Below are 24,012 nucleotides of genomic sequence, written 5' to 3'. Positions count from 1 at the left end.
CAGTTTACCTGCCTGCAGGTTACACTATTAAGTTCTAATCTAGAATGTTTTCTATGTTTTCTGTGCCTAACTTAGAGCTGTGTTGAAATCAGTTTCCTGTCAAAATCTCTAAAATATGTGTGTCTGAAAGCATGAGTGGTAAGAGACTCAGGACAGCTGGAGAGGGAGGGATGGTGGTTGATGTCCAAGTGAGTCTACTTTACACCTGTTATAATAAAATAGAAGAAAACATGCATTCACAAAAGCTTCCAGAGTTGCCAGAGGATTTCTTCTTGGTAACGATTTCAGGAACCTCTTGTATAAGCATTATGGGAAGTGAAGTATACAACTACAGAGCAAAGTTGCCAGATTTAAAGCAAACTGCTTTTATATGTCTCTCAATGGAGTAAAATTAATTGAACATGATGTGCATTTTCAGATCCCCTATACAACCTAATCATAAAATTACCATTTAGGAACATTTGTTACAAGTGTTCACACAAACTCAGACATATGTATGTGGCTTTTTTTGTTTGTTTCTCTGACTAGATTGCTCTCTAGAGTTTTCTGTCCTTGTCAGTGTGAGTATGCCTGATGTGTGCATGCATATGTACTTACAGATCATGTATGCCTGGAGATAATGCACGTGTATTTTTCAGTGTACTGTTTCATGTGTTCAGCTGTCTCATTGTGCCTGTGCATGAAATTTCTTTTTGTCACGTGGCTATTGAAAACTACTAGATGGTTTAATAAACAGATTATATTTTCTTCTTTCCTCAACAGTTCTACTGGATTTTAACCCATATAATGTTTGTATCCCTATTTTTGTAGCTCTTGTAATGACATTTTCACTTTTCCCAGTCACTGCAATAATCCTTTTAAATCTTTGTGTTCTGCTTTCCAGGGGGGCTAAGTCTTATTTCGAACTTACACTATAAAATACATTCAGGTTTTTTTTCTACTGCTGCTTAGCGTGGTTTGACAGTATTATGTCCTGGTTGAAAATAAGCTGTCATTGTTCTAGGGGCTTTTAAGCTATTTTAAGTAAATAATTTCAAACAAGCATGGTTTTCACCGTCACTTGCCACCCCTTAAACAAAAGTTCAGAGGGCACTGCAGGTACCTCTGCTAAGGGTCCATTTCTCAAGTAGATTTGCTTAGTAGAAGAGCCTGTGCTTATATTCCCCAAAGACAAATTTTCTTGAACAAGTTTGTGGTTTGGGGCACTTGTGCTGATTTGACTTGGCTTAGACATTGAAGAATTTTGGGACCACTGATTTCTAGGGCTCTAAGTACACAAGATACTTTTGTAGGAATCTCTGAGTGTGTCCCCTGCAGTCTGAGCACAAGGCACTGACACAACTGAAGAGACAACACAGGCCCCAGCTATGTTGCTGGTCTGACTGGGGACTTGGCACTAGCTTGTTTCTTGGAGGAATTCTCACTGCTCCAGTACATACAAAGTTAGGTTCTGTTATTTGGAGTTTGAAGAAAATTGCCTCTTCTTACCCCACTCCACATTTTCCTTTCTAAAGTAGTAAACTGTAGTAATGCTTTCTGTATGCACGTCTGTGCTGTGCATGGCCAGCAGTAGGACTGACTCCTCTCCTGTCTGTTCCTTCCGTCCCAGATAAAGAAGAAGTGCAAAGGAAACGACAGAAGCTCATGCCTAACTTCTCTGATGGCTATGGTGGAGGCAGTGGCACCGGAGGTGGTGGCATGTATGGAGGGGGAGGTGGCAGTGCTGGCTCTGGTAAGGCAGTGGTTTTGAGTGAAGAGGGAAAGGGGTTCTACTTTGAGAGCAGGATAGATGTTTATTCTGATTTTTAAAATGTGGTGAGGATTTTGTCTCCTCCTAGGTAGATAAGACTTGACTCTGTTGCCTTTATAATAGTGTCACTCAATTGAATCAAGCATCTATCTCCTTGTTTTCTAAACACTTCCTCATCTCCTTTGCTTTCCTACTTTGGAAGCTTTCTTGCTTCCTGGGGCCTTGAAGGCACTGAAATTCATGAGACAGCTCAGTTAAGTACTGTATTGGATGCTGAAAATTAAACAGGTTCTGAATTATTTCTTGGACCACTAGTGGTATTTGGCAAATTAACCCTGTTAGTGCAAAGAACTATTAAAAAATTGGAGATACTATTTAGTAAATTTTCTACAGTGCTCTATATGTTGGAGTCGGAGTGTATCTGATACGCAGGATCATAAGAGCATTGCTTTGGTTCTTGCAGCAGAGCATTAAAAACCTATAGATCAGCAAATGTCATCTGAACAGCAATGCTTTTTTTAGAGCAGGGAACGGAGCAGCAGTTTTCAAACTGTTACATGTGTTGCCTGCAGCACATCTATAGCATAACACCAGAATACAAATCTGTTGTGGTCACAAAGATTCAGAAGCATAGAGGCAGCTTGTGATGTCTCTGCTGAGTTTTAAAAGAAGCATATAGTGATATTACATTTGTGTGGTCTTACAAATACTGGAGTAGAGAGTGTCACTAGCCAATCACCTAGAATTTCTTTGGATTTTTGGAGAGGTGGGGGAAAGCTCACCTTTAGCCTGGAAAATTTAATATAATTGGATGGAATAAAGCAGAAGGTGTGCAGAAAACAAAAATCCACTTCTTTAGCTTCACGTTCTCCTAGGTGGTGTTTTCATTGCTTTAGGATGTAATTCTCTTAATTCTTAATCTTCTTCCTTTCTTTAGGGTTCAGTTATCCTTCATATGGATACTCTGCTTTTGGAGGGATGCACTTCCACCCTGGCACAACAAAGTCCAATGCTGGAATGAAACATGGTAACAGTAAAAATGTCATTCTTCCAAGAGTTGAATTGAGTTTGACCTTCTGTATTTTCTTCTGCAGTATGAGCCCAAGTGTCATGCAGGTCTAGCTAAGTGATTACGATTATACTGCCCTGCTTCTCTTTTTTCCTCTCCAAATCTACCTTAACAGCTGTGTGCATGTTCCTTTTTACTTCTGACTCCTGAGAAGCAGTTGCCAAAACCCTTCCATGTGCTTCTGTATTCAGCATACGTTTCAAGCAACAGCCCTTTTACTTGCTTGAATGTGCTGATTACAGGTGACCCAAGGACTAGACCAGAGAAAATGTATCTTCCTTCGTTGCCACAGTCTGGTACTACACAGTAGCCCAGAGAAATCAGTGGAAAAGATTAAATTGTTAATAAGGACACTCTTGGCTTCCTATAATAGGAAGGTAATTTCAGATCTACATGTTGAATACTCTGTAGTTATTTCCACAGTCTCAGGGATGGATTTGCCATTAGGAAAACAAAAATGAATATGAATAATTCTGCTAGATTTCCTGAGACTACTTCAGACTTACATTCTTGTACCATAAAAAGAGAGGTACATCTGTTGTAATATATGAAAGTTTATTTTTAAAGCAGAGGCTGTCAAAAACATGACATAACTTCAGAGCAAGTTACATCACTATGTCTGTCCGTGTGCATTGGCATCTGAAATTGTATGATTCGTGAGTTTAATGATAACACCTATGTTAAAGTAAATTTTTATATTGATTCTTCAGGGTTTGGTTTTGTCTAGTTGAGCTTTATCACTTGCATTAAAAAAGCAACAGTATTGGACACTAACGATTCTAATTTTTGTTAGAAGGACTATCAAACAGCACAGCTGAACAAACCAGGAAGAGCTCTGATAAACAAAGTGACAAATGGGATGTGAAACATGATGTGAAGGTGGAAACTGTGGAGAGGACTGTGTGCAGAATGTCTGCTGATAATGAGGAGAAGGAGGATGCTGCTTCTTCCTGTAAAACTGAAGTAAACGAAGCAGATTTCAGGTGGCAGGGTAAGTGAACAAGTAAAGGTATTTATTTAGGGTAGATCAAACTGCTGTAAGGGTAAAGCTAGTGTAAAAGGCCTGGAAACTCCATAAATGTCTGCTTGCTGTTTTCAGAACATGATAATGCCTCCTGGAGGAAACAAGAGGGATTCCCTTCCACCAAATCTAAAGTCCCTCCCCATACATAGTTCTGTAGGTAAACCGTTGTACTGCCACTGGGCACTTGAGCTTCTGCTTGTCATGCAAAGGAGATGAGACAGCTTATCCTGCTGGGCATGTTTAACACTGCCTTTTTAATAAACCTGTATAAGGAACAGCCGCAAGCAGTGAAGGCACAAGGGATACAATTCAGCAGCTGACTTGGCTTTTGATATTTGATAGACTGTAATGGATGTGTAAATGGATGTTGGCAGTGATTGCAGAAAAGAACTACTGCAACAACACTGTCAAATTGCATGCAAAGTAGTGTTACAGGTTTGAATTTAAAATGAAAAGGTATCTATTCCCATATGGCAAATACCCAGTAAAATAACTGTTGGGTAGCAAAGTGTTATGTATCAAACAAAACGGGAGGAAGGCAAGAGTAGTCAATAGAAATGATTTCGCAGCAGAGCTGTAAAATATACAAAGACCACAAATCACCCTCTCCCAGAGCAAGACATCCTTTTTCTGGGTTGTTTTTTAAAATAATTGATGGACACTTTTTAAAAGAAATTGAGTAATTGTGCTTACCATAAAATCAAAAAAACAACTGTTGGATTACAGAGACATGCTAGCAGTAGGAATTGAGCAGGAAGGAATGTTTTGTTCTTGGCTCTTACCAAGTGCAACATGATCTAGACCACTTTAGTTGTTCCTTGGATCAGGGAGAGGGCACGTTATCTTGTGTGTATCAGCCATGTAAGGCACTTGCAATTAACAGCACTAGAAACCATGGCTTGGGAAACCAAAGTGGCATAATAGCTGGGTTGTAGTTGTAAAGCTTCTTGTGGTCTGAGAACAGATGGTGCTCTTGAGAAAAGCTGAAGGAACTTGCTGTTTGCAGTTCTGGTTGTGATAAATCACGTGGCTGGTTCAGAGAGCAAAATCTTTTGCTGATATGAAGAACTAATAATGTCCATTTAGCAGTCATGAAGGAGAGGCCTGAATTGTTTACCTGTTTTCCGAGTAATGAATGTTGTAGGCAGGAAGTTTATCATTTCTCTTCTGTATCTATTGTAATGGCATGAAAGGAGGCAACTTCTAGCTCCAGATTATATGAAGAATGGGTGCAGAAGAACAGGCTTCATAAAACAGCTACTGTAGGCTAGATCATTTGGGTATTAGACTAAAAGATGCTTGTCGTATTTTGAAGGATATTTTTTCTGTGTTTGATATGGAAAACCAGGGAGTTTCAGCATCTAGTTCATTGGTCTTTGGAAATGTCTAAATGAGAAAAGACCAAATTGCTTAATGCCCTTTACCCTGACTATTTATCCTGAACATAACATCCATTTAATGCTATTATTTAGTGTAAAGAGGTAAATAGCAAATATGAATGTAGCAGCCCAGGCATGCAGTGGAGCAGCCACAGTGATGTACTGGTTGGAACAATAAGCTTCGTGGATAGCTGAGTAAGTCTTTGCCTTACAGAAATGGTGAATTCCTGTTCATCAGGGATACACTTCTGACCCAGTCTGAATGCCTGTTTTTGTGTAACTGGAAATCCTGGGTATTGTTTCCCCGTGTGCGCTTTAAATGACGAAGTCTGTTGTACTTGTTTGCTCTTAGTAATTTCCAACCTTACGAGGTTTTATGGAAACATGAAACTGTTCAAAATGCAGGTTGGTTTCAGATGATACTTCTCAAAATGATGACTGTAGTTTAAGAGTTCATCTGTTTCATTTTCACTCGTTTCTTGCTGATACAGAACCACGAAAGTATTGACAGAGCAGCCTGAGTTACTTTTTTTTCCGCAAATGAGTTTCTTTTCTCTCCTTTCTCCCTTTTGTCTCCCCATCACAACAAATTCTACTTTTTGAAATCTCAGTGGTTGTACATTTTATAAATCTAAAATCAGGATACTACAAATACTAAGCAGTATAAAAACTGAAATGTTTAAAACAGGAGCTGCGCTGCTGCTGTACAGCAGGAGAGACTGCATGATATGAGTCTGAGGAGCACAAAGCCCTGTGTTTATTCATAGCTTTGCTGTGAACATCTGTGCAATATTTGATGGGTCACTTAGGCTTCTTGTACCTCAGTTTCCTCAAGGCAAAACTACTCAGAACTGCATGAGAGGTTTTTTTTAATTGCTGTATAGACAAGAGTCAGAGGTAGCTTCCAGGGTTTGAGTGTTCTCAGTGTTCCTGCTGCCTGAATGCTCAACATGCACCTAGTTTTGATTCCAAGGGACTCGGTTCCCTCTGTTCTTATGTCTCAGAAGTAATTAGTGAATCAGTGAATAATGCTTGGTGGTCTGCACTTTGTATTTCAAGGACAGCACAAATGCCTATTGAAAGAAGGTGGTGTTCCAAGGAAGAGAACCAAACCGATGAAGACAAAACTTTGTTTTGCAGATTCTCTGTTCCTGGAGAAGGCCATGCAGCTTGCCAAGCGTCACTGCAACGCTCTCTTTGATTATGCTGTGACTGGAGATGTGAAGATGCTGTTGTCTGCTCAGCGCCATCTCACTGCTGTCCAGGATGATAATGGAGACAAGTGAGTTGACCCCACTATGCTTACTGGGTTGAAACTGATGATTTTAGTGGCAGAATGGTGTAGTCAATTTGTTCTGTCCCTTGTGTGTGCCAATCACAGATGGCAGCACTGCTCTCATCAAATGAATATCTTTCTCCTTTGTGCTGTTTGGAAGAGGTACAGCTGTGATTTAGAAGTTCTTGTTGCATTTGCAACCAAGTTGTGCACACTACAAAGTTCATTGATCCAGTACCTGTCAGAAAGTACTCTGGTCACTGAGGGTATGTTAAGCATGTTGTGCATTTCTTTGCCATTTTTTTACTTACAATCTTGGCTGAGCATACACAATGGATGAGGATCCGCAGGTTGATGCTGAAGGAGAGTGCCCTGCTTTTTATTCCATGCAAGTCCTTAAGTCTTTATGGGAAGCTTAAAGTAAGAGATTCACTGGGAGATATAGAAACAATAGCTGGAGGGTCCATACTGCTTTTCTCCCACTGAAACCAGCTTCTTCCCAGAGGACATTATTTTGCTCTTGCTTACATCTATACTGTACTGTTGTCTTCCAAAGGATTGCACAGATGTTTGTGGCAGACTTGGCTGCTAATATTTGCTTATCAGTCCTTCAATAATGTGAGCTGGAGCAGAAATCCATTTTGTTCCTCTACAGCTATGCAGACTCTGTGGAACTCAGAGTGAAATACTGTGAGGAACTAATGATTAGTAGTTACTTAAAATGAAATTCAGCAGAAGCAGCTCTGAACATTTGCAAAGATAATCTCTGGTATAAGCAAGTGACTATCACATCCTCACTTCTCAGCTGGCAGGCCTTGAGCAGGCCCTGTGCAATTACCAGTATTTCCTTACATTGTAGTATTTTATACAGTAGAAGCCACACAAGCCTTGAGGTGTCCAGCTAGAAGGAAAATTACAAGTGATTGAGACCTGTATCCCTGTTCAATTACTCTGTGAGAGGTTACTACTTTCATTCCACTTTTGGTGAAAATAGGTCTCAGATTACACATAGAGGACTGCACAATCACAGAGAGCTACTTTACTCGCTTTGCTTTCCAATTGGCAACCTAATGTCTGCTTTCAGGAAAGCAGGAATATGAAAAAGGCAGGAGCTAGCAACAAAATCTGCCAGCACTTTGGACAACACGGCTTCTGTGTTTAAAATGAAACAAGGGGGATAGAGGAGTATTGAGCAAGTAGGACCTGCATTTAAATATCAGTAAGCTGCCTCTCAGATTTGGACTTGCAGAGCATTTAATCTAAATCAAAATAATTTTCAGAATGATGATAAATAGTTGTTTTCTTCCTGAATCAAGAAGTATCGGCAAGCTCATGTTGCCTTTCTCCTGGGATGGATTTTAGTCTGTGAGCACATCATACATCTGTTTTACTCCATAACATTTTTAAAAAAAGAAGCTTTGGTGACTGTCTTCCATCTCTCTCTTGGAGGGAGGGGGAAGGTTAAAAATCATAAATAAATTTCCCTGACTTTCACTTTAATCATTAAAATTATATGGCAACAAATAGAAAATTTTTGCTTAAGCCTTAAAAAAAATGTTAGGCTGTCAACAGTTTTGCTCATCTTTCATCAAAGCAGTATGCAGGGAATGAAAATACCTTTAGTGGGCCTTGTGTTGTGTTTCATGGCCTTGAGACAGAACACAGTAATCTATGAGTAGAGTATGTTTACAAGTAACACCGGCTGTGACTGCATTTGTACCATTTGTACCAATACCACTCCTCTGCAGATACCTGATGGCTCCACAGGGATGCAGAAATGCATGTTTTCATGTAGGACTGTTTAAGAAATGGAAGTGACTGCCCTTTTGTGGTCTGTTCAGCATGTCTTTACAGTATCACATGTAGAGGCAGGATAAAATTAAAATACTTGCTGCAGAAAAGAGAATTAAAAGCAGTAGAAGAGCATATGTGTTTCTGAAGTGAGATTTGGAAATAAAATGTCAGCACAGTAAGAAGCATCTCCCAGAGAGCAGAGGAACAGCTCTTTTCCAGTAATGGCGGGTCTGTTTGAACAGCACAGGAGACTTGGGGTAAAGTGCCATGGTACTGCCTATGGCAGTGTCTAGAACCAATAAAAAGGGCCCTGCAGGGTTGAATTTGGCTTGTAAATTATATTTTTTCCTTTGTTAAATTATCTTCTGTTTTTGAGTCCTCTCAGTCTCAATTTCAAGATCACTCTATGCCCTGAATGGCGCGGAATTTCTTTTTATTTTTCTGATGAAAGTGTAAATCTGAGACTATTCAGGTATTTCTGGAGCAGCATAACAGACACAGCACATGTCCCATGTTGATATCGTGTGTCAGCAGCAATATGCTAAACAGATGAGTCTAGAAGCTGGCCAGCACCTGCTAAAGAAGAGCTTGGCAGGATATGTTTAAAAACAAAGAGCATGACTTCCAAATGAAGTCTCAAGGGAACAAGAAATAGAGAGCTCTGTCGGACAGGGGTGATGGGATTCAAAACCTGCTTTTTTTCTTGGTGTCATTTTGCTGCTCTGACTGATGGTGAGGGACCTGCTCTGGAGAAGAGCACTGGAAAGGCCATTGCATTAACCCAGTAGAAGTGTCTCGCTATGCAGTCACTCATGTCCCAAAGCAGGGGGTTTTTTTGGCATGACATCTGTGGCCACTGCTGCAAACCTTGTGGTTGTTAGTCACCAGGCCTGAGTCCTTAGTCAGTTTTCTGTTTGAAAGTGAAGGAAAGGAAAACCCACAGATCTGGCTGGGGAAACCCCAAGGGAAAATCTGCTTTGGAGGCAGAGGGGCCTGTGGAAATTCTGCAGGAAGCTTTTGACAGTGAGAGGTGTTCATCTGCTGCATAATTCAAAATATAAAAAAAACAAATGAGCAAAGAATCTGGGGATTTTCTGAAGCAATTGTTTTGTGCTACTAATTTTGTATATTAGACTAGAAGTAAAGTTATGCTCAGGGCTGGCAAAAGCTATTCTGAGTTTGCTTTTGTGATTGAAAGGTAAACAGTTACCTTCTCACTTGCTTTTTTTACTGTTGGGGCTCATTTTAAGTGCTAATATTTAGTGCTGGGATCATTACCCCTAATAGTCAAGTGTTTATGTCAGAATTCAGTCAGATCTACAGCAAAGCCTTGAAATTTTTAGAATAAATTTGAAAACAGTCTGAATTTGTTAATCTGCTTTTTGTTTGTTTCAGTGTCCTTCATTTAGCAATTATCCACCTTCATAGTGAGCTGGTGAAAAACCTCTTGGAAGTGATGCCAGATTTGAATTACAATGACATCATTAACATGAGAAATGACCTCTATCAGGTAGGTAGATGTGGTGGTACAAGTGTTGCTGATTGTCTAGACAGTAAAAGAGAAATTGCTTCTGTGGGAAAGCACCGAGATCTGACAATTCAACAAGTTTAGAAACACAATGACATATTGTAAGGTGGTGGAGGAACGAGAGCCTGTTTTCATAAATTTAGTCCATAACTCCCCTTGATGTTAACACAAGTGTCTCCAAGGGTTAATTGCAGAATAGGCCAAAAATGGTAAATTCTTCAGTTCGTGTCTTCAGTATTTGACTTCTCTGTTGCTAAACCAGCGGTATGGATTACACTGTGCCAGCTCTGGGCTCTTTTGACCTTTTAATGTAGGTTAATTCGGGATCATGAGCCAGTTGCTTCGTCATCAGTTATCTATAGGCACGTGAAGCCATAGTAACTTATTCCCTTCCTACAGCCCAGATTGTATTTGTGTCCATCACATGAGCACCAAAGATTTCCCTTTCTATTTCTAGATTCGTATTATAGTAAAACCAAAAAAATAAGCCCATTTCCATGCCTTTTACCTTGGAGGAAAAGAACTCTTAACTGCCAGGCACAATTCTGTCTCCTCAGCTTCATCTGTGACAGAGTCTGAGCTGTTTGTATTGTAACTCAGGTTTTAGAAAGAGCTGTGGGAACCTGTCTGAAAAGGAATCTCTTCTAAAGAGATTGTGTGCACCATTTGGCTGTCGCACAGGTAACCAGCTGGACATTACACAGCAGCACTCTGACACTTGTTTGTTTTGCTGTCAACAGTAAAGGCAGGGGTTTTTTTCCATACAGGTAGTCCCAGAAGGTTTGACTCCTTTGTTTTCTTTCACATTTCATTTTTGTGTTCATATAAGGCAAGTTTGAAATGTGGAGGCTGATCAAAGCAAGCAGAACATTCTGAATTGAATTCTGTGCCCTCTGTTTAACAGAAACCAGAAGCAAAGCTGTGCTCCACACAAGAAATAAATCCCTGACTACCAGGACCTCTACACCTCTTCCTTCAACTTATACCTTAAACCAGTGATGGGAGAGAATGTAGGCTTGGGCTAGAATTTTCCTTCTGTACAGATATTCTGAAAGCTGAATTGTACATGTACCCTATAGATGCAGTAATTAATTGCAAATGTGTTGACAAACCTATTGACAAACACAAGCTTATTGTGCAAAGCTGGAATTAGTCTTTTTTTTTTAATAGTCCTCTGTTAATATAATTATCTGGAGATGGGCTCTTGTGTAACTTTTAGATTATTTTAATATTGGAAATATGATTTCCCAAGCCTTACTAGAATGCTTACTGTTTAAATACATGCAACTCTGAGTATGTTCACTAACTCCTGTGCAGCCATTTTGAGGGATAAGGAGCTTCTAAGCCTATGGTTGCAAACCTCTGATTCAGGAGCAAAATGAGAGCATGGTTCAGTGGTAAAGGCAGATCTGAGCAGGGCCTGGAAAGTGCGTGTGCTCCAACCATGGCATGAACTTGGTGATGGGGCAGCTGGAAGCATGGTTACAGTGTCTGGGGGGTGCAGGGATTATCTCATTTCCCAAGTCCCTTACACTGCAATGCTCAAATAGCCAGGTCAGTGCCCTGGCTTATAGAGTAGGCAACATCTTTGTTCCTCCCAAAGTCCAACTGCTGACACTGGCAAGGCAGCTTTTATTTCCAGTAAGTAGAAACCCTATTTGTAGTATTCAGTGGAAAAGAATGTACACATATGCAAGCTTTTAGTTTCTGTTAGCTTTGGAGTGATGTAACATCTTCTCACACTAGGAGCCTTTATGGGTTTCAGAGATTTCTGTAGAAGTGATGTAGCTATTGCTTATCTTCTCGTGGCTTGCTTCTGTCTCTTCTAGACCCCCTTGCACCTGGCAGTAATCACAAAGCAGGCAGAGGTGGTAGAAGACTTGCTGAGGGCTGGAGCAGATGTCAGCCTCCTGGATCGCCATGGTAATTCTGTCTTACATTTAGCTGCTACCGAAGGAGACGACAAGATCTTGAGTCTGCTCCTCAAGCATGAGAAGATATCTCCGATGGTCAACCTTTCCAATGGTGAAGGTATGGAAAGATAAGGGCTCTATTTTACACTTAGCTACTAGACAAACACGACCCAGTTCCTGACCCTGCCAACACTATGACTCTACATAGGTAGATACAGACCTTGAAATTAGCATCTTTCCCCATTTTGCATATGCCTGCAGGTACAGATAAGAGAACACAGATGTGTTGGTTTTCTGGTTATACAGAACAGAAAGATGTAATGGCCACATGACATAGTATGGATTTGAATTTTTGTTACTCTGTATTCTCTTCAATCTCACAAAACTTCAAGCACTGTGTTCCTTCTAAGATACCTTATGCCACCACTGTTTTTTTAAAAAAAAAAATCCCCCTAGAAGAAAATGTTTCCTCTTTTCTAGTGAACGAATCCCCTCAAAAATAGGTTCTAGACCAGTGTTGAGTTTTGTATGTGGTACTTTGTGACCATACAGAATTAGACCCTACAAATTAACCACGAAGAGACGATTCTCCCATTTTTCATTGGCATAGGGGATTTGAATTTAGTACTCCTCCTCTAGTAGACTGTAAAATGTCTGACCTAAAAATGTCATTATGGGATTCAAGAAATAGTGTTAAGTTCCTCAGAGAGAAAGAATTTTTTGTTTGGTTGGTTGATTTTTAAATACAAGGCTTTATGATCTAGTGCAGGTAATCCTGAGATGGTAAGGCAGTGTGACCTTACAGGAAGATGATACTAAAATATACCAGTTATTCCCCAGACTGTTTCTAGAAGAGATGTTCAGTAGCAGATGGGGCCAATGTGGGGTACGTACTTGTTTAGCACCAAGATGCAGGTTTTATTTTTAAGGCTACTCTCTTTTGAGTAAACAAGATGCTCTAGGTGAGCTCTGTAGTTCCTGCCTTCTGTCCCACCTTGTAGTCTGCTGGGGTTCTTTTTCTTGCGTGGTTTTGACTCACCACCATTAACACAACTAGTTCCAATTTATGCACAAAGAACGTTTTTATCAACATCATTAACATGATCCTGAGCCTCCACCTAGACTGCTACTTTAGGCTCTGGGACTCCCAGCATACAAAGGACACAGGCTTGTTAAAGCGGGTCCAGGGGAGGCCATGAAGATGCTCAGGGGGCTGGAGCACCTCTCCACTGCAGACAGGCTGAGAGAGCTGGGGCTGTTTAGCTTGGAGAGGAACAGGCTCCAGGGAGGCCTCATTGCAGCCTTCCAGTGCCTTTTAAAGGGAACCTATAGGAAAGCTGGAGAGGGACTTTTTACAAGGGCGTGTAGTGACAGGACAAGGGGGAAAGGTCTCAAACTGATGGAGGGTAGGTTTAGATTAGATATGAGGAAGAAATTCTTTACTATGAGGGTGGTGAGGCACTGGAACAGGTTGCCCAGAGAAGCTGTGGATACCTCATCCCTGGCCCAGATGGCCAGGTTGGAAGCAGCTTTGGGCAACCTCGTCTAGGGGAGGTGTCCCTGCCCATGGCAGGAGGTGGGTGGAACTAGATGATCTTTGAAATCCTTTCCAACCCAAACAATTCTATGATTCTATCATCTTTTAGTGTATAAGCAGGCAAAATATGTTACTTCTGCTCAGATAACTACAGAAACTCTAACTTATTTTACAATTCTCATAGATGCGGACATTTCAAAGCTCATTACTCTGACATTTCTGAATTTTTCAAATATTAATGCACATGGACACATGCACAGTATTAATGGTTGGGATTTATTTTTTGTAGGTCTCAGTGCAATTCACATGGTAGTGATGGCAAACAGTATGTCCTGCCTCAAACAGCTGATTGCTGCTGGAGTTAATGTCAATTCTCAGGAACAAAAATCTGGACGAACTGCGTTGCATTTGGCTGTTGAACAAGAGAACATCCCTTTGGCAGGCTGCCTTTTGCTTGAGGTAAGGGCAGAATTTCTTTCTTCCAGGTCTTTCCAACTATATATTTAAATACTCTGGACACTCCTTCAGTGCTTCAGAGGAACAGAAAGGGGGGTTCCTGTTTATTGACTAGATTACTAATAATTTTGCCATTATGCTAATTTAAGTAATGTTATTCATGGTTTTGTTCAGCACTGCTGGTGAATCTTTTGGCCAAGCTGAGGAATTTACAGTGACCCTGACCTGACTGCATATGCCATGTTTAATTTGCACTGAGTAATCCTGGCAGCCAATGAACTTATTCATGAACAAGTTCATCACTACTTCTGTGTGTAGTTGAATGTGTATAGAGAGATGTGCATAGAGATATAGTTGTGCGTATCTATAAGTATTTGTCTCATCTCTTTTAACACCTTGATCCTGGTGTCCTTAATTCTACACACCTCCTGCTGCTGTAGCTCTCCTTGGTGTTGGTGTGTGGATGTGCCACCAGCCTGGCTGCTCTTCTGAAGAGCAACAGGAAGGCAGATTTCTGTGCACACCATTCACACTCCAAAGGCCGAGGGTAATCACATGACAGAACCATTACATGGGATGCAAAGTGGCTTTTATGTACCTGGCCTATTTGGATATACACTGCGCCTCCTGCTGTAACACTGGAGCACACAACGACCATCTGCTCCTCCATGCAGACAGTTGTAGTTACTCTCTGATTATGTCTTTTCAGACATTAGTTTTTATGCAAACAGGCATGGAAAGTGCTTGCCATGCTTATGCAGACGTGAGCCTCTGCAGCTCTATTGTATAGATTTCTTTTCTTTTTGTCATTCAATAAAAACCTAGGGTGATGCAGATGTGGACAGCACTACATATGATGGGACGACTCCACTTCACATAGCAGCTGGAAGGGGCTCTACAAAACTGACAGCAGTTCTCAAAGCAGCAGGTATGAAAATAGATCATTGCTGGAGAGTTTTCTTTCACAGTGATGAAAATTCAAGTTAGAAGGCTGCAAGCAGAAAAGAATGTGCCCGTGAACTTTAATGAGTGGAGGAAGTCGGATGTTAAAAGCCTGAAGGTCTGAATTTCCTCAGAAAGTCCGACTTTGAGGTGCTATACTAACCACTCTTCAGCACCATCTAATGGCTAAAAAGGCAAATTATGCTGGTCAAGAAAAATCTCTTGAGTACTCTTGAAAGTTTTTTGAATATTTCTTGTGTAGCTTTTATAGCTGAAGAAGTGGAAAAGAGACCTTGTTATAGCTGGGATAAGTGTTGGACTGCTTTAGAAACAAAAATAACCCCATCACTGAAACATGAGCTTGTTACTGTCTCCTATTTTAGGTCACTTTAGAAGAATTAGATTTGAATATTTATTGGAACATTTTTCCCCCTCTTTATATTGGAGAGTAGCACTACACAGAGATGTGACAGCATTTAAATGTAATTTTAAAAAGAGTTATTTGCTGGCTTAATATAAAATATCATTTAGCTGGAGTAAATAAATTAGCTGGTTTGCCATTCAGAAATTAGAATGCATATTTTAAATATTGTTGAAAAGCAACTCGAAGCCTTTTTTCTTACTTTTTTTTTTGCACACTTGTTTTCCAGGTGCAAATCCTCACATTGAGAACTTTGAGCCATTGTTTGATCTAGATGATGTGAAAGATGCTGAAGATGATGATGAAGGGATTGTGCCTGGAACAACACCGCTGGATATGGCAGCCAACTGTGAGGTATGTGGTCTGTTTTTTCTGTTTGTTGAGTTTTTTCTGTTTTTATTTCTAATCATCAAGGACAGTTCAGATCTCTTAGCTAGCTCCTTTCATTGCATCCACAGTTATTTCAGTGGTGACAAGCAACTAATTTGCCATCAAAAATTAAACTAATTCAGCCACAAAACTCACCTAATGAAATAACATTGAAAGAAAGCTCCACTTAACAGACTACTGAACCTCAGAGAGGAAAAAATGCTGATTTACAGATGCAATTAGGTAGAATACTGCTGAGACTTGTTAGGATAATGGATACTAACAAGGTTTCTGCTAAATACTGAATTTAATATATTCTCTTAGGTGTATGACATATTAAATGGGAAACCCTACCAGTCAACAGAAGTTTCGGAGGAGTTGCTGACACGAGGTAACATCTATAAAGACTTGACAATATCCCTCTAGTAACTGAATTCTCAAACCATAGTGGCTGAAGACATTGCCCTGCTATAGCTTGTAACTGAACTGGTGAGGGAGAAGAGGTACCCTCCCAACCACTTGCTCACAGAATGAGCACAATTCCCTTAAGAAGTCATAAGGACACAAAGGAGTACATTTTCAATATTACAGCAATACATTTATAAACACTGGGACTGGACGCTAATATACTCTTCAGTTTAGTTTTGTTTCTGCTTAGAAATGAACTGGTGCATGATTTGTGTAAATAATAAACTAACATATTTCTCTGTTCCCCAGGAAACTTGAGAGAGCTGAATGAAAATTCCAAGATGCAGCTTTACAAACTATTGGAATTGCCTGATCCTACCAAAAACTGGTCCACTCTAGCACAAAAACTAGGTCTTGGCATACTTAATAATGCCTTCAGGTTGAGCCTTTCTCCATCGAAAACTCTGCTAGATAACTATGAGGTAACGTGGCTGTAACAAGTTATAAAGAACATTCACACATGTAGAGAACACTGTCCTCCTGGACAGTGAGGAGCCCTTCGGTTCTAGCCAGCCTGGATGATGGTGAGCATCTGGTGTCTTCTCTCTTAGGTCTCTGGTGGTACAGTTCAGGAGTTGATTGCTGCTTTGAGGCAGATGAATCACACAGAAGCCATTGAAGTCATTCAGGAAGCATTATCCATCTCACACAGCCCATCTCACCTGGAGAAGAGTACAGCAAAAGCTCTTCCGTCGTCATCACCACTCACCTTTGCAAGTGGAGAGACAGGTAAAATTGACAACAAAATATGAAGAGCTTTATTTAAGATGTTTTTCTCAGTTCTCCCTCCCCACCCCACCTTGGACTGATGATAGATTTTATATTTCCTTACACACAATGCCTCAGGTGCCTCCCTGCTTCAGAAATATTTTACTGCAGCGTGACTTTCTTGTCATAGATATTTGCTAGGCCTAGAAGAGAGAGGAAAAATGGACCATTTGAATCAGCATGCCTGCATCACAGTATTGAATACACTGCCTCCCTTTTCTAAAACCAGACACTTACTATTTGCTGATGGTAATGCCATGAATGTACTGAGAATAAGTTTCAAAAGATAAACTAGGCAATGATTTCCCAGGCATGTACAAGTGCCATTAGCTTTTGACTTTTTTCTCCCCCCTCATATACGGATACACAAAAATGTTTTGGGCACATAAGCTTCTCAATAAGACTTTGGTATTAAATATCTCTTTCTACAGTGTGTAGCACTCCAAAATGTCCCAGTATTCTGTAGGCAGAGATTACACAGGACCACAAGCAGTCCTGCTGTCAACTACCTGCTCAGAGCAGGGCCAGTATAAATATTACATGGGTTTGTCCATGTCATGTCCAGTTGAGTTCTGAGCATCTTCAATGATGGAAGTCCTACAGTGTTTCTGGGCAAGGGACTCTACTAACACAAAAACAGAGGTTGTGAGAAGTCAATAAGTCATCAGGGATGTTCAGTCAGTGCCTGGTCATTTTAAGTAAAAAAACCCTTTGTTTTTTACTGTTAAAACACCAGTAATGCTGCCTGTACGTGAAAATACTGTAGATATTTCTGGAAAGGAAAAAAAGGAAAACCACAGTCACTCCATTCTAATCTAAAGTTGCCAGTTTACTCTCTATGGAACAGTTTGTTCAGTCACGGAAAGAACCTTCACACCTACCCAAAAATGTACTTGTACACATATTACGCCTTTAGATTAATCTTGAAGGGTAAGAGGGGTTCTGCTCCTTTACAACAGGAATGGACTGCATCACATTGTTTATTTTAAGGTGTTTGTTTAGAAAAATAAGATTGAACTCTAATATGCCAACCACTGTTATAGTCACACTGATCCCATATCATACCTTCAGCTTGGACACTGATCCCTCGCAGTCAGGCACTCCTTTTGTGAATGGTGCACAGGTGATGGGTGCTGCTGACTTGTTCGTATTTCAGGCTCACTTACTAGATGAAAATTGTTCTAATATTTGTCTCAAAAAGAAATCTGTAAGTTAAAATAACATGAGCCTCATCCTGGAGCTGTACATTTGCTCAGAGCCTGAATCTGAGAACCAGAGAACCTTTTGACACCTGGGCAGAGTCCTGACCAATGTGCAGTGACAACATTAGTGTCAGCAGAGCACCAGGCTTCTCATCCCATCCAAGCTCCAACTGCAAGCTGATCTCTGCCAGCAATATGTCAGATCACATGCTCTGGTGGCCTGAAAGCACAGCTTTTCCTAAAATAATACCTCATATTAGAATCATTTTCCTATAGAAGAGCTTTGACCCTGTTGGTTTGCATTCCTTAGACTTTTCTGAAAGCAGCATTACTCAAGCCACACAAAGAATAACATATTTCCTTTTTCTCTCTCCCTCAGGTGAGCTTTATAACAGCAAATTTCAAGACAACGAAAGCACGTGTGACAGCGGTGTGGAGACCTCGTTCCGCAAACTGAGTTTTACTTATTCAGACTCTCTGAACAGCAAGTCATCACTAACACTGAGCAAAATGGCCCTGGGCTACGGACATGAAAGTTCAGTCCAAAGCAATTATATAGCTGAATAGTAATGTTCAATTAGCAATATGCAGTTACAGGAACAAATACAACATTAAAAATTACATCAGTGTCGTCCTGGTCAGAGGGAAGTGAATTCACAACCAAAAGTGCACTGGAAGAATCCCACCCAAACCAGAAGCAATGGCAACTTCAGCATGCAACTCCTAGGCACTGCTTCCTTCCTCAAGTACATTTAATTTTATTCATTTACAAGCCATATACAATAACCAGGGCTCTCCTGCCATATTAATACACAGGACTGGACGCTATGAAAGACTGACTGAGCTTTTGTGGGTTGTGAGGATTTTCTTTTACAGATGAAAGTCACTCCTTAAAGCATAATATGAACTCAAAAAAGAGGTAAGGCACACAGAGCAATCAAAGGATACAGTTTCTAGCCGGTCTCTTCATAATTTTTGCAGCACAGTTGCACGAAAAGAGCTCCTAATATAGCTGGCAAAGAAAAATCATTAATCGTAACAGTGACAATTTAGAGAAAAAAAGAAAATCCTAAAAAAAAGAATCTTGTATATTTCAAATAATGTATTTAAATTTCACTTTGGTACCTCTTATTCAAAATCTTTTTCCAGTTTGGCATTTTCCTACTTGTAAATAGTTTTTTTATATCTGTTCCTGTTTGACAAAGTGGGCTTTTTAAATGCTTATTTTTATTTTACTTTTATAATAAAACCCTAAAATTAATTCTCTTGTCTATGCTTGCTGTGATTTTTCCATATCTTTCAAGTAGAGTTATTGAAGATTTAGCATTTCAGTTTTAGTCATTGATACAAGAGCATGCTGATTTCCAAATACTAAAATAAATAAAGGGTTGCAAGCCACCTGTCTTAAAGCTTGAAGCATCTTTTTTGGTGGGAGAGCAGAAGCATCAGCAACTGCTAAGCAGCTGTGCTTTGTGCTTTGGAATTAAAGCCTCTGCCTTGTTTCAGTTCTCATAATTATGGCAGCAGAGTGTTCATTTACACTGAAACCAACTATTTAGTGTCTCAGCAAAACTCTGATGAGACAGTTCTCCTTTAGGCTATCTAGAAACTCCTGTAGTAACTGTGCTCAAGAAACAAGTGTTTCTTGTTTCACATTAATTCTGAGATAGTGAGTGTAACTGTTACTGATGTTGGCCCAACTAAAAGTACAGAGCAGGTATCAGATTTCATGATGAAAAAGCAACCAGCAGCATTGTACCATTGTCACTCACTTGCAGCCAGTTTTCGTGGCACAAAGATGGAGATTTGACAGGGTTGCTCTTGGCTCAGTTCAGTCTTCAGTAACCTGGGTGTCACTCCTGAGAAAATGAATCAAGATAAACCTTGAGAATAGCTACATTTAGAGCAGTAGTTGCTGTAATGAATTAAACCGAGTAATGAAAAAACCTTGTGAACTAATTTTATATCCAGCTGAATTACTGAGTATTTTAATTACTTTCAGGGAAACATGATGAATAATAGTAAAAATGCCATTCTTTCTTTCAGTTATTGTATGTATAACCTGCATATGCAGCATCTAAGGCATAAGGATTTTTGTTCAATTAATGTACTTGTCTAATAGAAACAGGCAAAGGTTCTCATATTCTGAGGGTGGAGGGGCTTACTGAACCCCAGATGAGCTGCTGTCCAACTCAGGAAGCTGGCAGAGATTTTTACTGAGGTCTCTACAATCTTACAGGTCACCAGTGCACCCTGACTGTTGATTCACACTTTTTAGCCTCAGTTCTGACCAGCTCTGCTTTTAAACCACCAGAAGACACCTGGGCCTATATTTCCTTTAGCACTTAATGACCAAATGCTGTATAATAGCTATTCATCCGGTTAGTGATCACGCAATGAACAGCAGGTCCCCTAGGCCCTGTGTATTGAAGTGCTTTAAATGGCAGTCTGGCAGCTTTTTTCCTTGCAGCATCTCAGTTTCAGTATATTTAACAAAAGACACTTTAGTCCTTTTATTTTTTTTCCCCTCTTTGTTTAGAGATAGAAAAAAGCTTAATTTAAAAAGTGTTCTCAGTAATTCAAACTGGAACACTAAATTTCTACAGCTGAGTCACATAATAGGATAACTTTTCCCATCTGTATCAACCCTCTCCATCTTCCACACAGTCTGTTAGAACTAGGCAAGAGGAGGAGGTAGAACACACCACCTAGTGTAGGACACACTACAGAAAGTGGCAGGACATCTACTAGGAGACATTTGTGTCTGGTGTAGTTCCATTTGGCAGAGCAAACCTGCTAGAGAGCCTAGTGCTTATTGCAAGCAGCTCAGTTAAAACACTAAAACACACAACTGTGCTCTTCTGCTCGACCTTTTTTCTTAGTAGTAGTGGTCATCCTGTACAGGGCACACTGATTCTTGCACTGATGGCACCTGGAAGAAGGTCAGGCTCCTTGCAGGTGTGAGGATGAAGGCAACATACATACAGAGGAATGAGGCTTAGCAAGAGACAGTGTGACATAGACAAGACTTGAACATTTAAAACAAATGTGTTCATATCAGGTAACTGTCAAGATGTATTTATTGACCACATCATCGTATCTGCTCTCCTCAAACAGATATTAATCCTCACACCTCCTTGCTAAGAAAGGTAGTGCCATTCCTATTTCACAAGTGTGATAGAATAAACTACAGCTACAGTCCTGCAAAAATCCAGAAATCAGCTGCCTGAGAGCTTCTGTCTACACCTGGCTTATAGAGGGAAACCTTTCTCACAGAGTAGTAATGGTGTAACTTAGGCTTAACTGTTTCATTCCAGGAGGACCGTACTACACATTGTAGCAGAGGATGTTGTCCCCATTCTATTCCATGTTACCCTGAGGAAACAAAACTGAGAAGGGTATTCACTAAGTTCTCAAAAGTCAGGAATAAGTTTGAGTTTTTTTAAGATATGTGCAGAAACGATAAGAAACACCCAACAACGTGTCAAACTCAAGAGCAGGGTGTCTCTGCACTGTGGCGGGATGAGCAGTTCTGACTAGGCCTATTCCACAGTGGGCTCTTCTTGTGCTCTGCATCGCACTGCAAGCAGCCTGGTGCCTATTTCCATTAGCAATTAAAACACTGAGGTTGAAGGTATGAGCAAAGATCATTAACCAGCAACCTCGAATTGATCCTTAAAAGCTGATTTCATGGGTTTGTTCTCACTTCTTCTCACTTTGACAGTATCAGGCTTCTTCTCACTTTGACAGTAACTGCACCCATTTACCTGCAACACTTGAAATATTCAAATGGTTCAGTATTAAAATAAGAAAGGTTATGTAATTAAGCTTTTTTTCCCCCCCTGAAATGTAAACTTCGGGCATTCTCAGTCCAGTTTAGTATTACATTTTAACTTACTTACAGTGAGGATCAAAATCTGAAATAATTCTAAACTTAATCTACATTTGCAGTGGAATGGAGCCTGCTCCACTATTTTGCTACTGTACTGCAGTAATAAACATCAGAAACTTGTGGAATGCAGCAAAAGCTGTGACAACAGATCACTATGGATCTTCTCTACATTTGATGTAAAATGGATTATTCAGAAAGTTAAACTGCCCTTGATTTTAGATTGGCTGCCACAGCTGTAAGTTTTTTGGCATCATATTTGGGGGTATTTACAAACTTGGAAATCAGTGTGGTAGTGGGAAGTTCTAGGAAGCATTCTGAAATTTTGTGGACTGCAGGAAGGATAAGAATGTTACCTACATGTGCTGGTGTATAAAGCCTCTTTTTTCCATTGTCTGGGCAAGTAAAATGCTTTTTTTCAACATTTTAAAAAAAAGAAACACTGTCCTTGCTCCCTCCAAGTGACAGGAACGCTACTGCCGATTTGTTAGCTCAGGGTGCAGTAGTCAATACTCACCCACAGTCCACAGCTTTTGGCTCTTCTGGATGAACACCCCTTGCAACAGAGCAGTTCTAAAGTAACCGCCAAAGGCGCAGTCCACACTTTTGCTGGCTTCCAAAGATTCCTACAGCTACAGGAAAAAGACAACACAAGTTAATTACCAAGGAGTTGATTTTCTGCATTCAGCATTATAAAGCAGCCTGATATCCTGCTTAGAGCCAGGCTGTAGTATGTCTGTTACTATTCAAAGCCTGCAGAGGTTTCCCCATGGCCTCATTTAAACTCAAGCACTGTAGCAATTTTTCAGCCATCCATTCACCCTTGCTTCATTTACAATACAGAGGAGCTCTAGCAGATCAGTGGCCTTCATTACATACTGCAAGGGAAAACACTTGTGACAGACTTAACACCTGTTAACCTGTGCCCCACCATGGCACTTGCCAACATTCCAGCTGAGTCAGCCCACACAGGCACAGAGCAGCATCACGCCTCTGGGATAGCTAATACAACGTCTGCCAGAAAGACAGGAGCATGACAACTGCCTCACTTCTCTTTCAGATGTGCAGTCACCTCAGTATCTTCTTGTCTTCAGCATCCCAGGGAAGAAAGTCTATATTTGGCTACAGTACAAACCAAAATCTGTAGCCAGAGCACTTCCAGATGGGTAACAGATGGCTAGATACACAAAACACGTCACTGTTCTAAACACTGAGCCCGCTTCTTTATGTGCTGCCCTTGGATCCTCACCAGTGTTCACACTGGGCAACCCAACCACAGCTTCCTACCGCCCTAACACTACCATGGAATAACAAAAGATGAAGATTTCCCCTATTTCTTTCATAGGAAACCACCTGAGGCCTGGCTCACTTTACAGTTGTTGGGGAAATGGGCTGAAGCTTAAACCCTGGTATAGTCCACGTTAGTTGGTAAGACAGAATTGCAGGGCCAGCATCCCCAAGTATTACTATTTAGCTTACTTACAACAAGTAAAGGAGGACTGCTACAATAGGAGAAGACAGAGAAGCTGCAATGCCTGGCAATGGCAATGTTTGCAAAGAGGTATCAGAGGCTGGCATTTAAGGTTTTGGTTTTTCACCACCATGAAACAGGATTGAAACTTTCAGCTCCTCCATCTGACAAGAGCTGCTTCCCCAGTAGGCCACCAGCTCAACAGACTCTTTCTTACTTAGAGCTCTGTTCTGGATTACCCAGCTCCCCACCAGGCCATAAAGCCTGGCTCAATCCACAGCCATTCCCCTCCACAGAGTCAACAAGGAACCCAGCCAGTCTCAAAGTAAAAAAGCTATGGAAAGAAAGAGCAATCCTGAACCACTTTGAACTCACAGAACCCATCAAAAAATTTCAATATCAACTCCCAAAGCAGAGCTGCATGAACAGGTCCTGGCAAGCAGCCATGCTCACTGCCTTCCTCCTGACACCTCAGGGTATTGTTTCCCTTTATGCTGCCGCACATTTCCTTTGCTGTAGTCACCTAGACCAGAGACACCTTTTATTTTGGCCATGATACACACTAATAATCAAACCAGGTATTTATGGGTCTCTACTAACTGACTCTACTTCCTACAGAAAGATGCCCTTTTTTCATTTAAGCTTTGTTTTTCCACTCTAATTAAAACTGGGACTTCGATTTCACTATTGTGTAACATCTGACTGGAAAGCAGAGTTATGTAGACCAAATTCTTTGACTGGAACACGTCCTTAAAC

The 24,012-nt window shown here is 40.5% G+C and overlaps 2 protein-coding genes across 14 annotated transcripts in view; one reads left to right on the top strand and one right to left on the bottom strand.

Annotated features, from left to right (window-relative positions):
* The window catches only part of NFKB1 (nuclear factor kappa B subunit 1), a 56,883-nt gene extending 37,690 nt beyond the window's left edge, over positions 1 to 19,193 (top strand). For 4 of the 6 annotated variants that reach the window (XM_027717870.2, XM_039381514.1, XM_039381513.1 and 1 more), the window contains 13 exons: positions 1,610 to 1,732; positions 2,688 to 2,777; positions 3,613 to 3,810; positions 6,363 to 6,504; positions 9,688 to 9,802; positions 11,650 to 11,851; positions 13,560 to 13,729; positions 14,552 to 14,654; positions 15,319 to 15,443; positions 15,783 to 15,849; positions 16,176 to 16,348; positions 16,478 to 16,655; positions 18,276 to 19,192. In XM_027717870.2, coding sequence (XP_027573671.2) covers positions 1,610 to 1,732; positions 2,688 to 2,777; positions 3,613 to 3,810; positions 6,363 to 6,504; positions 9,688 to 9,802; positions 11,650 to 11,851; positions 13,560 to 13,729; positions 14,552 to 14,654; positions 15,319 to 15,443; positions 15,783 to 15,849; positions 16,176 to 16,348; positions 16,478 to 16,655; positions 18,276 to 18,463 — 1,874 coding nt within the window. In that variant the 3' untranslated portion in view covers positions 18,464 to 19,192. Of the gene's footprint in view, positions 1 to 1,609; positions 1,733 to 2,687; positions 2,778 to 3,612; positions 3,811 to 6,362; positions 6,505 to 9,687; positions 9,803 to 11,649; positions 11,852 to 13,559; positions 13,730 to 14,551; positions 14,655 to 15,318; positions 15,444 to 15,782; positions 15,850 to 16,175; positions 16,349 to 16,477; positions 16,656 to 18,275 lie in introns of all 6 variants that reach the window. The other 2 variants (XM_027717871.2, XM_027717873.2) reach the window with 2 other exon arrangements.
* MANBA (mannosidase beta) overlaps positions 13,528 to 24,012 on the bottom strand; it is a 61,604-nt gene continuing 51,119 nt past the window's right edge. For 3 of the 8 annotated variants that reach the window (XM_039381522.1, XM_039381515.1, XM_039381521.1), the window contains 4 exons: positions 22,303 to 22,417; positions 19,669 to 19,755; positions 16,759 to 18,908; positions 13,528 to 16,588 (listed from right to left, as the gene is read on the bottom strand). The gene's annotated coding sequence lies outside the window, so the exon portion shown is untranslated. The remainder of the gene's footprint in view (positions 16,589 to 16,758; positions 18,909 to 19,668; positions 19,756 to 22,302; positions 22,418 to 24,012) is intronic. The other 5 variants (XM_039381517.1, XM_039381516.1, XM_039381519.1 and 2 more) reach the window with 5 other exon arrangements.

This window comes from Pipra filicauda, unplaced genomic scaffold (genome assembly GCF_003945595.2).
Source record: "Pipra filicauda isolate LSUMZ 115617 unplaced genomic scaffold, ASM394559v2 scaffold228_size1260155_pilon, whole genome shotgun sequence".
Classification (NCBI taxonomy): domain Eukaryota; kingdom Metazoa; phylum Chordata; class Aves; order Passeriformes; family Pipridae; genus Pipra; species Pipra filicauda.
This window is presented reverse-complemented; position numbering and strand designations above follow the sequence as displayed.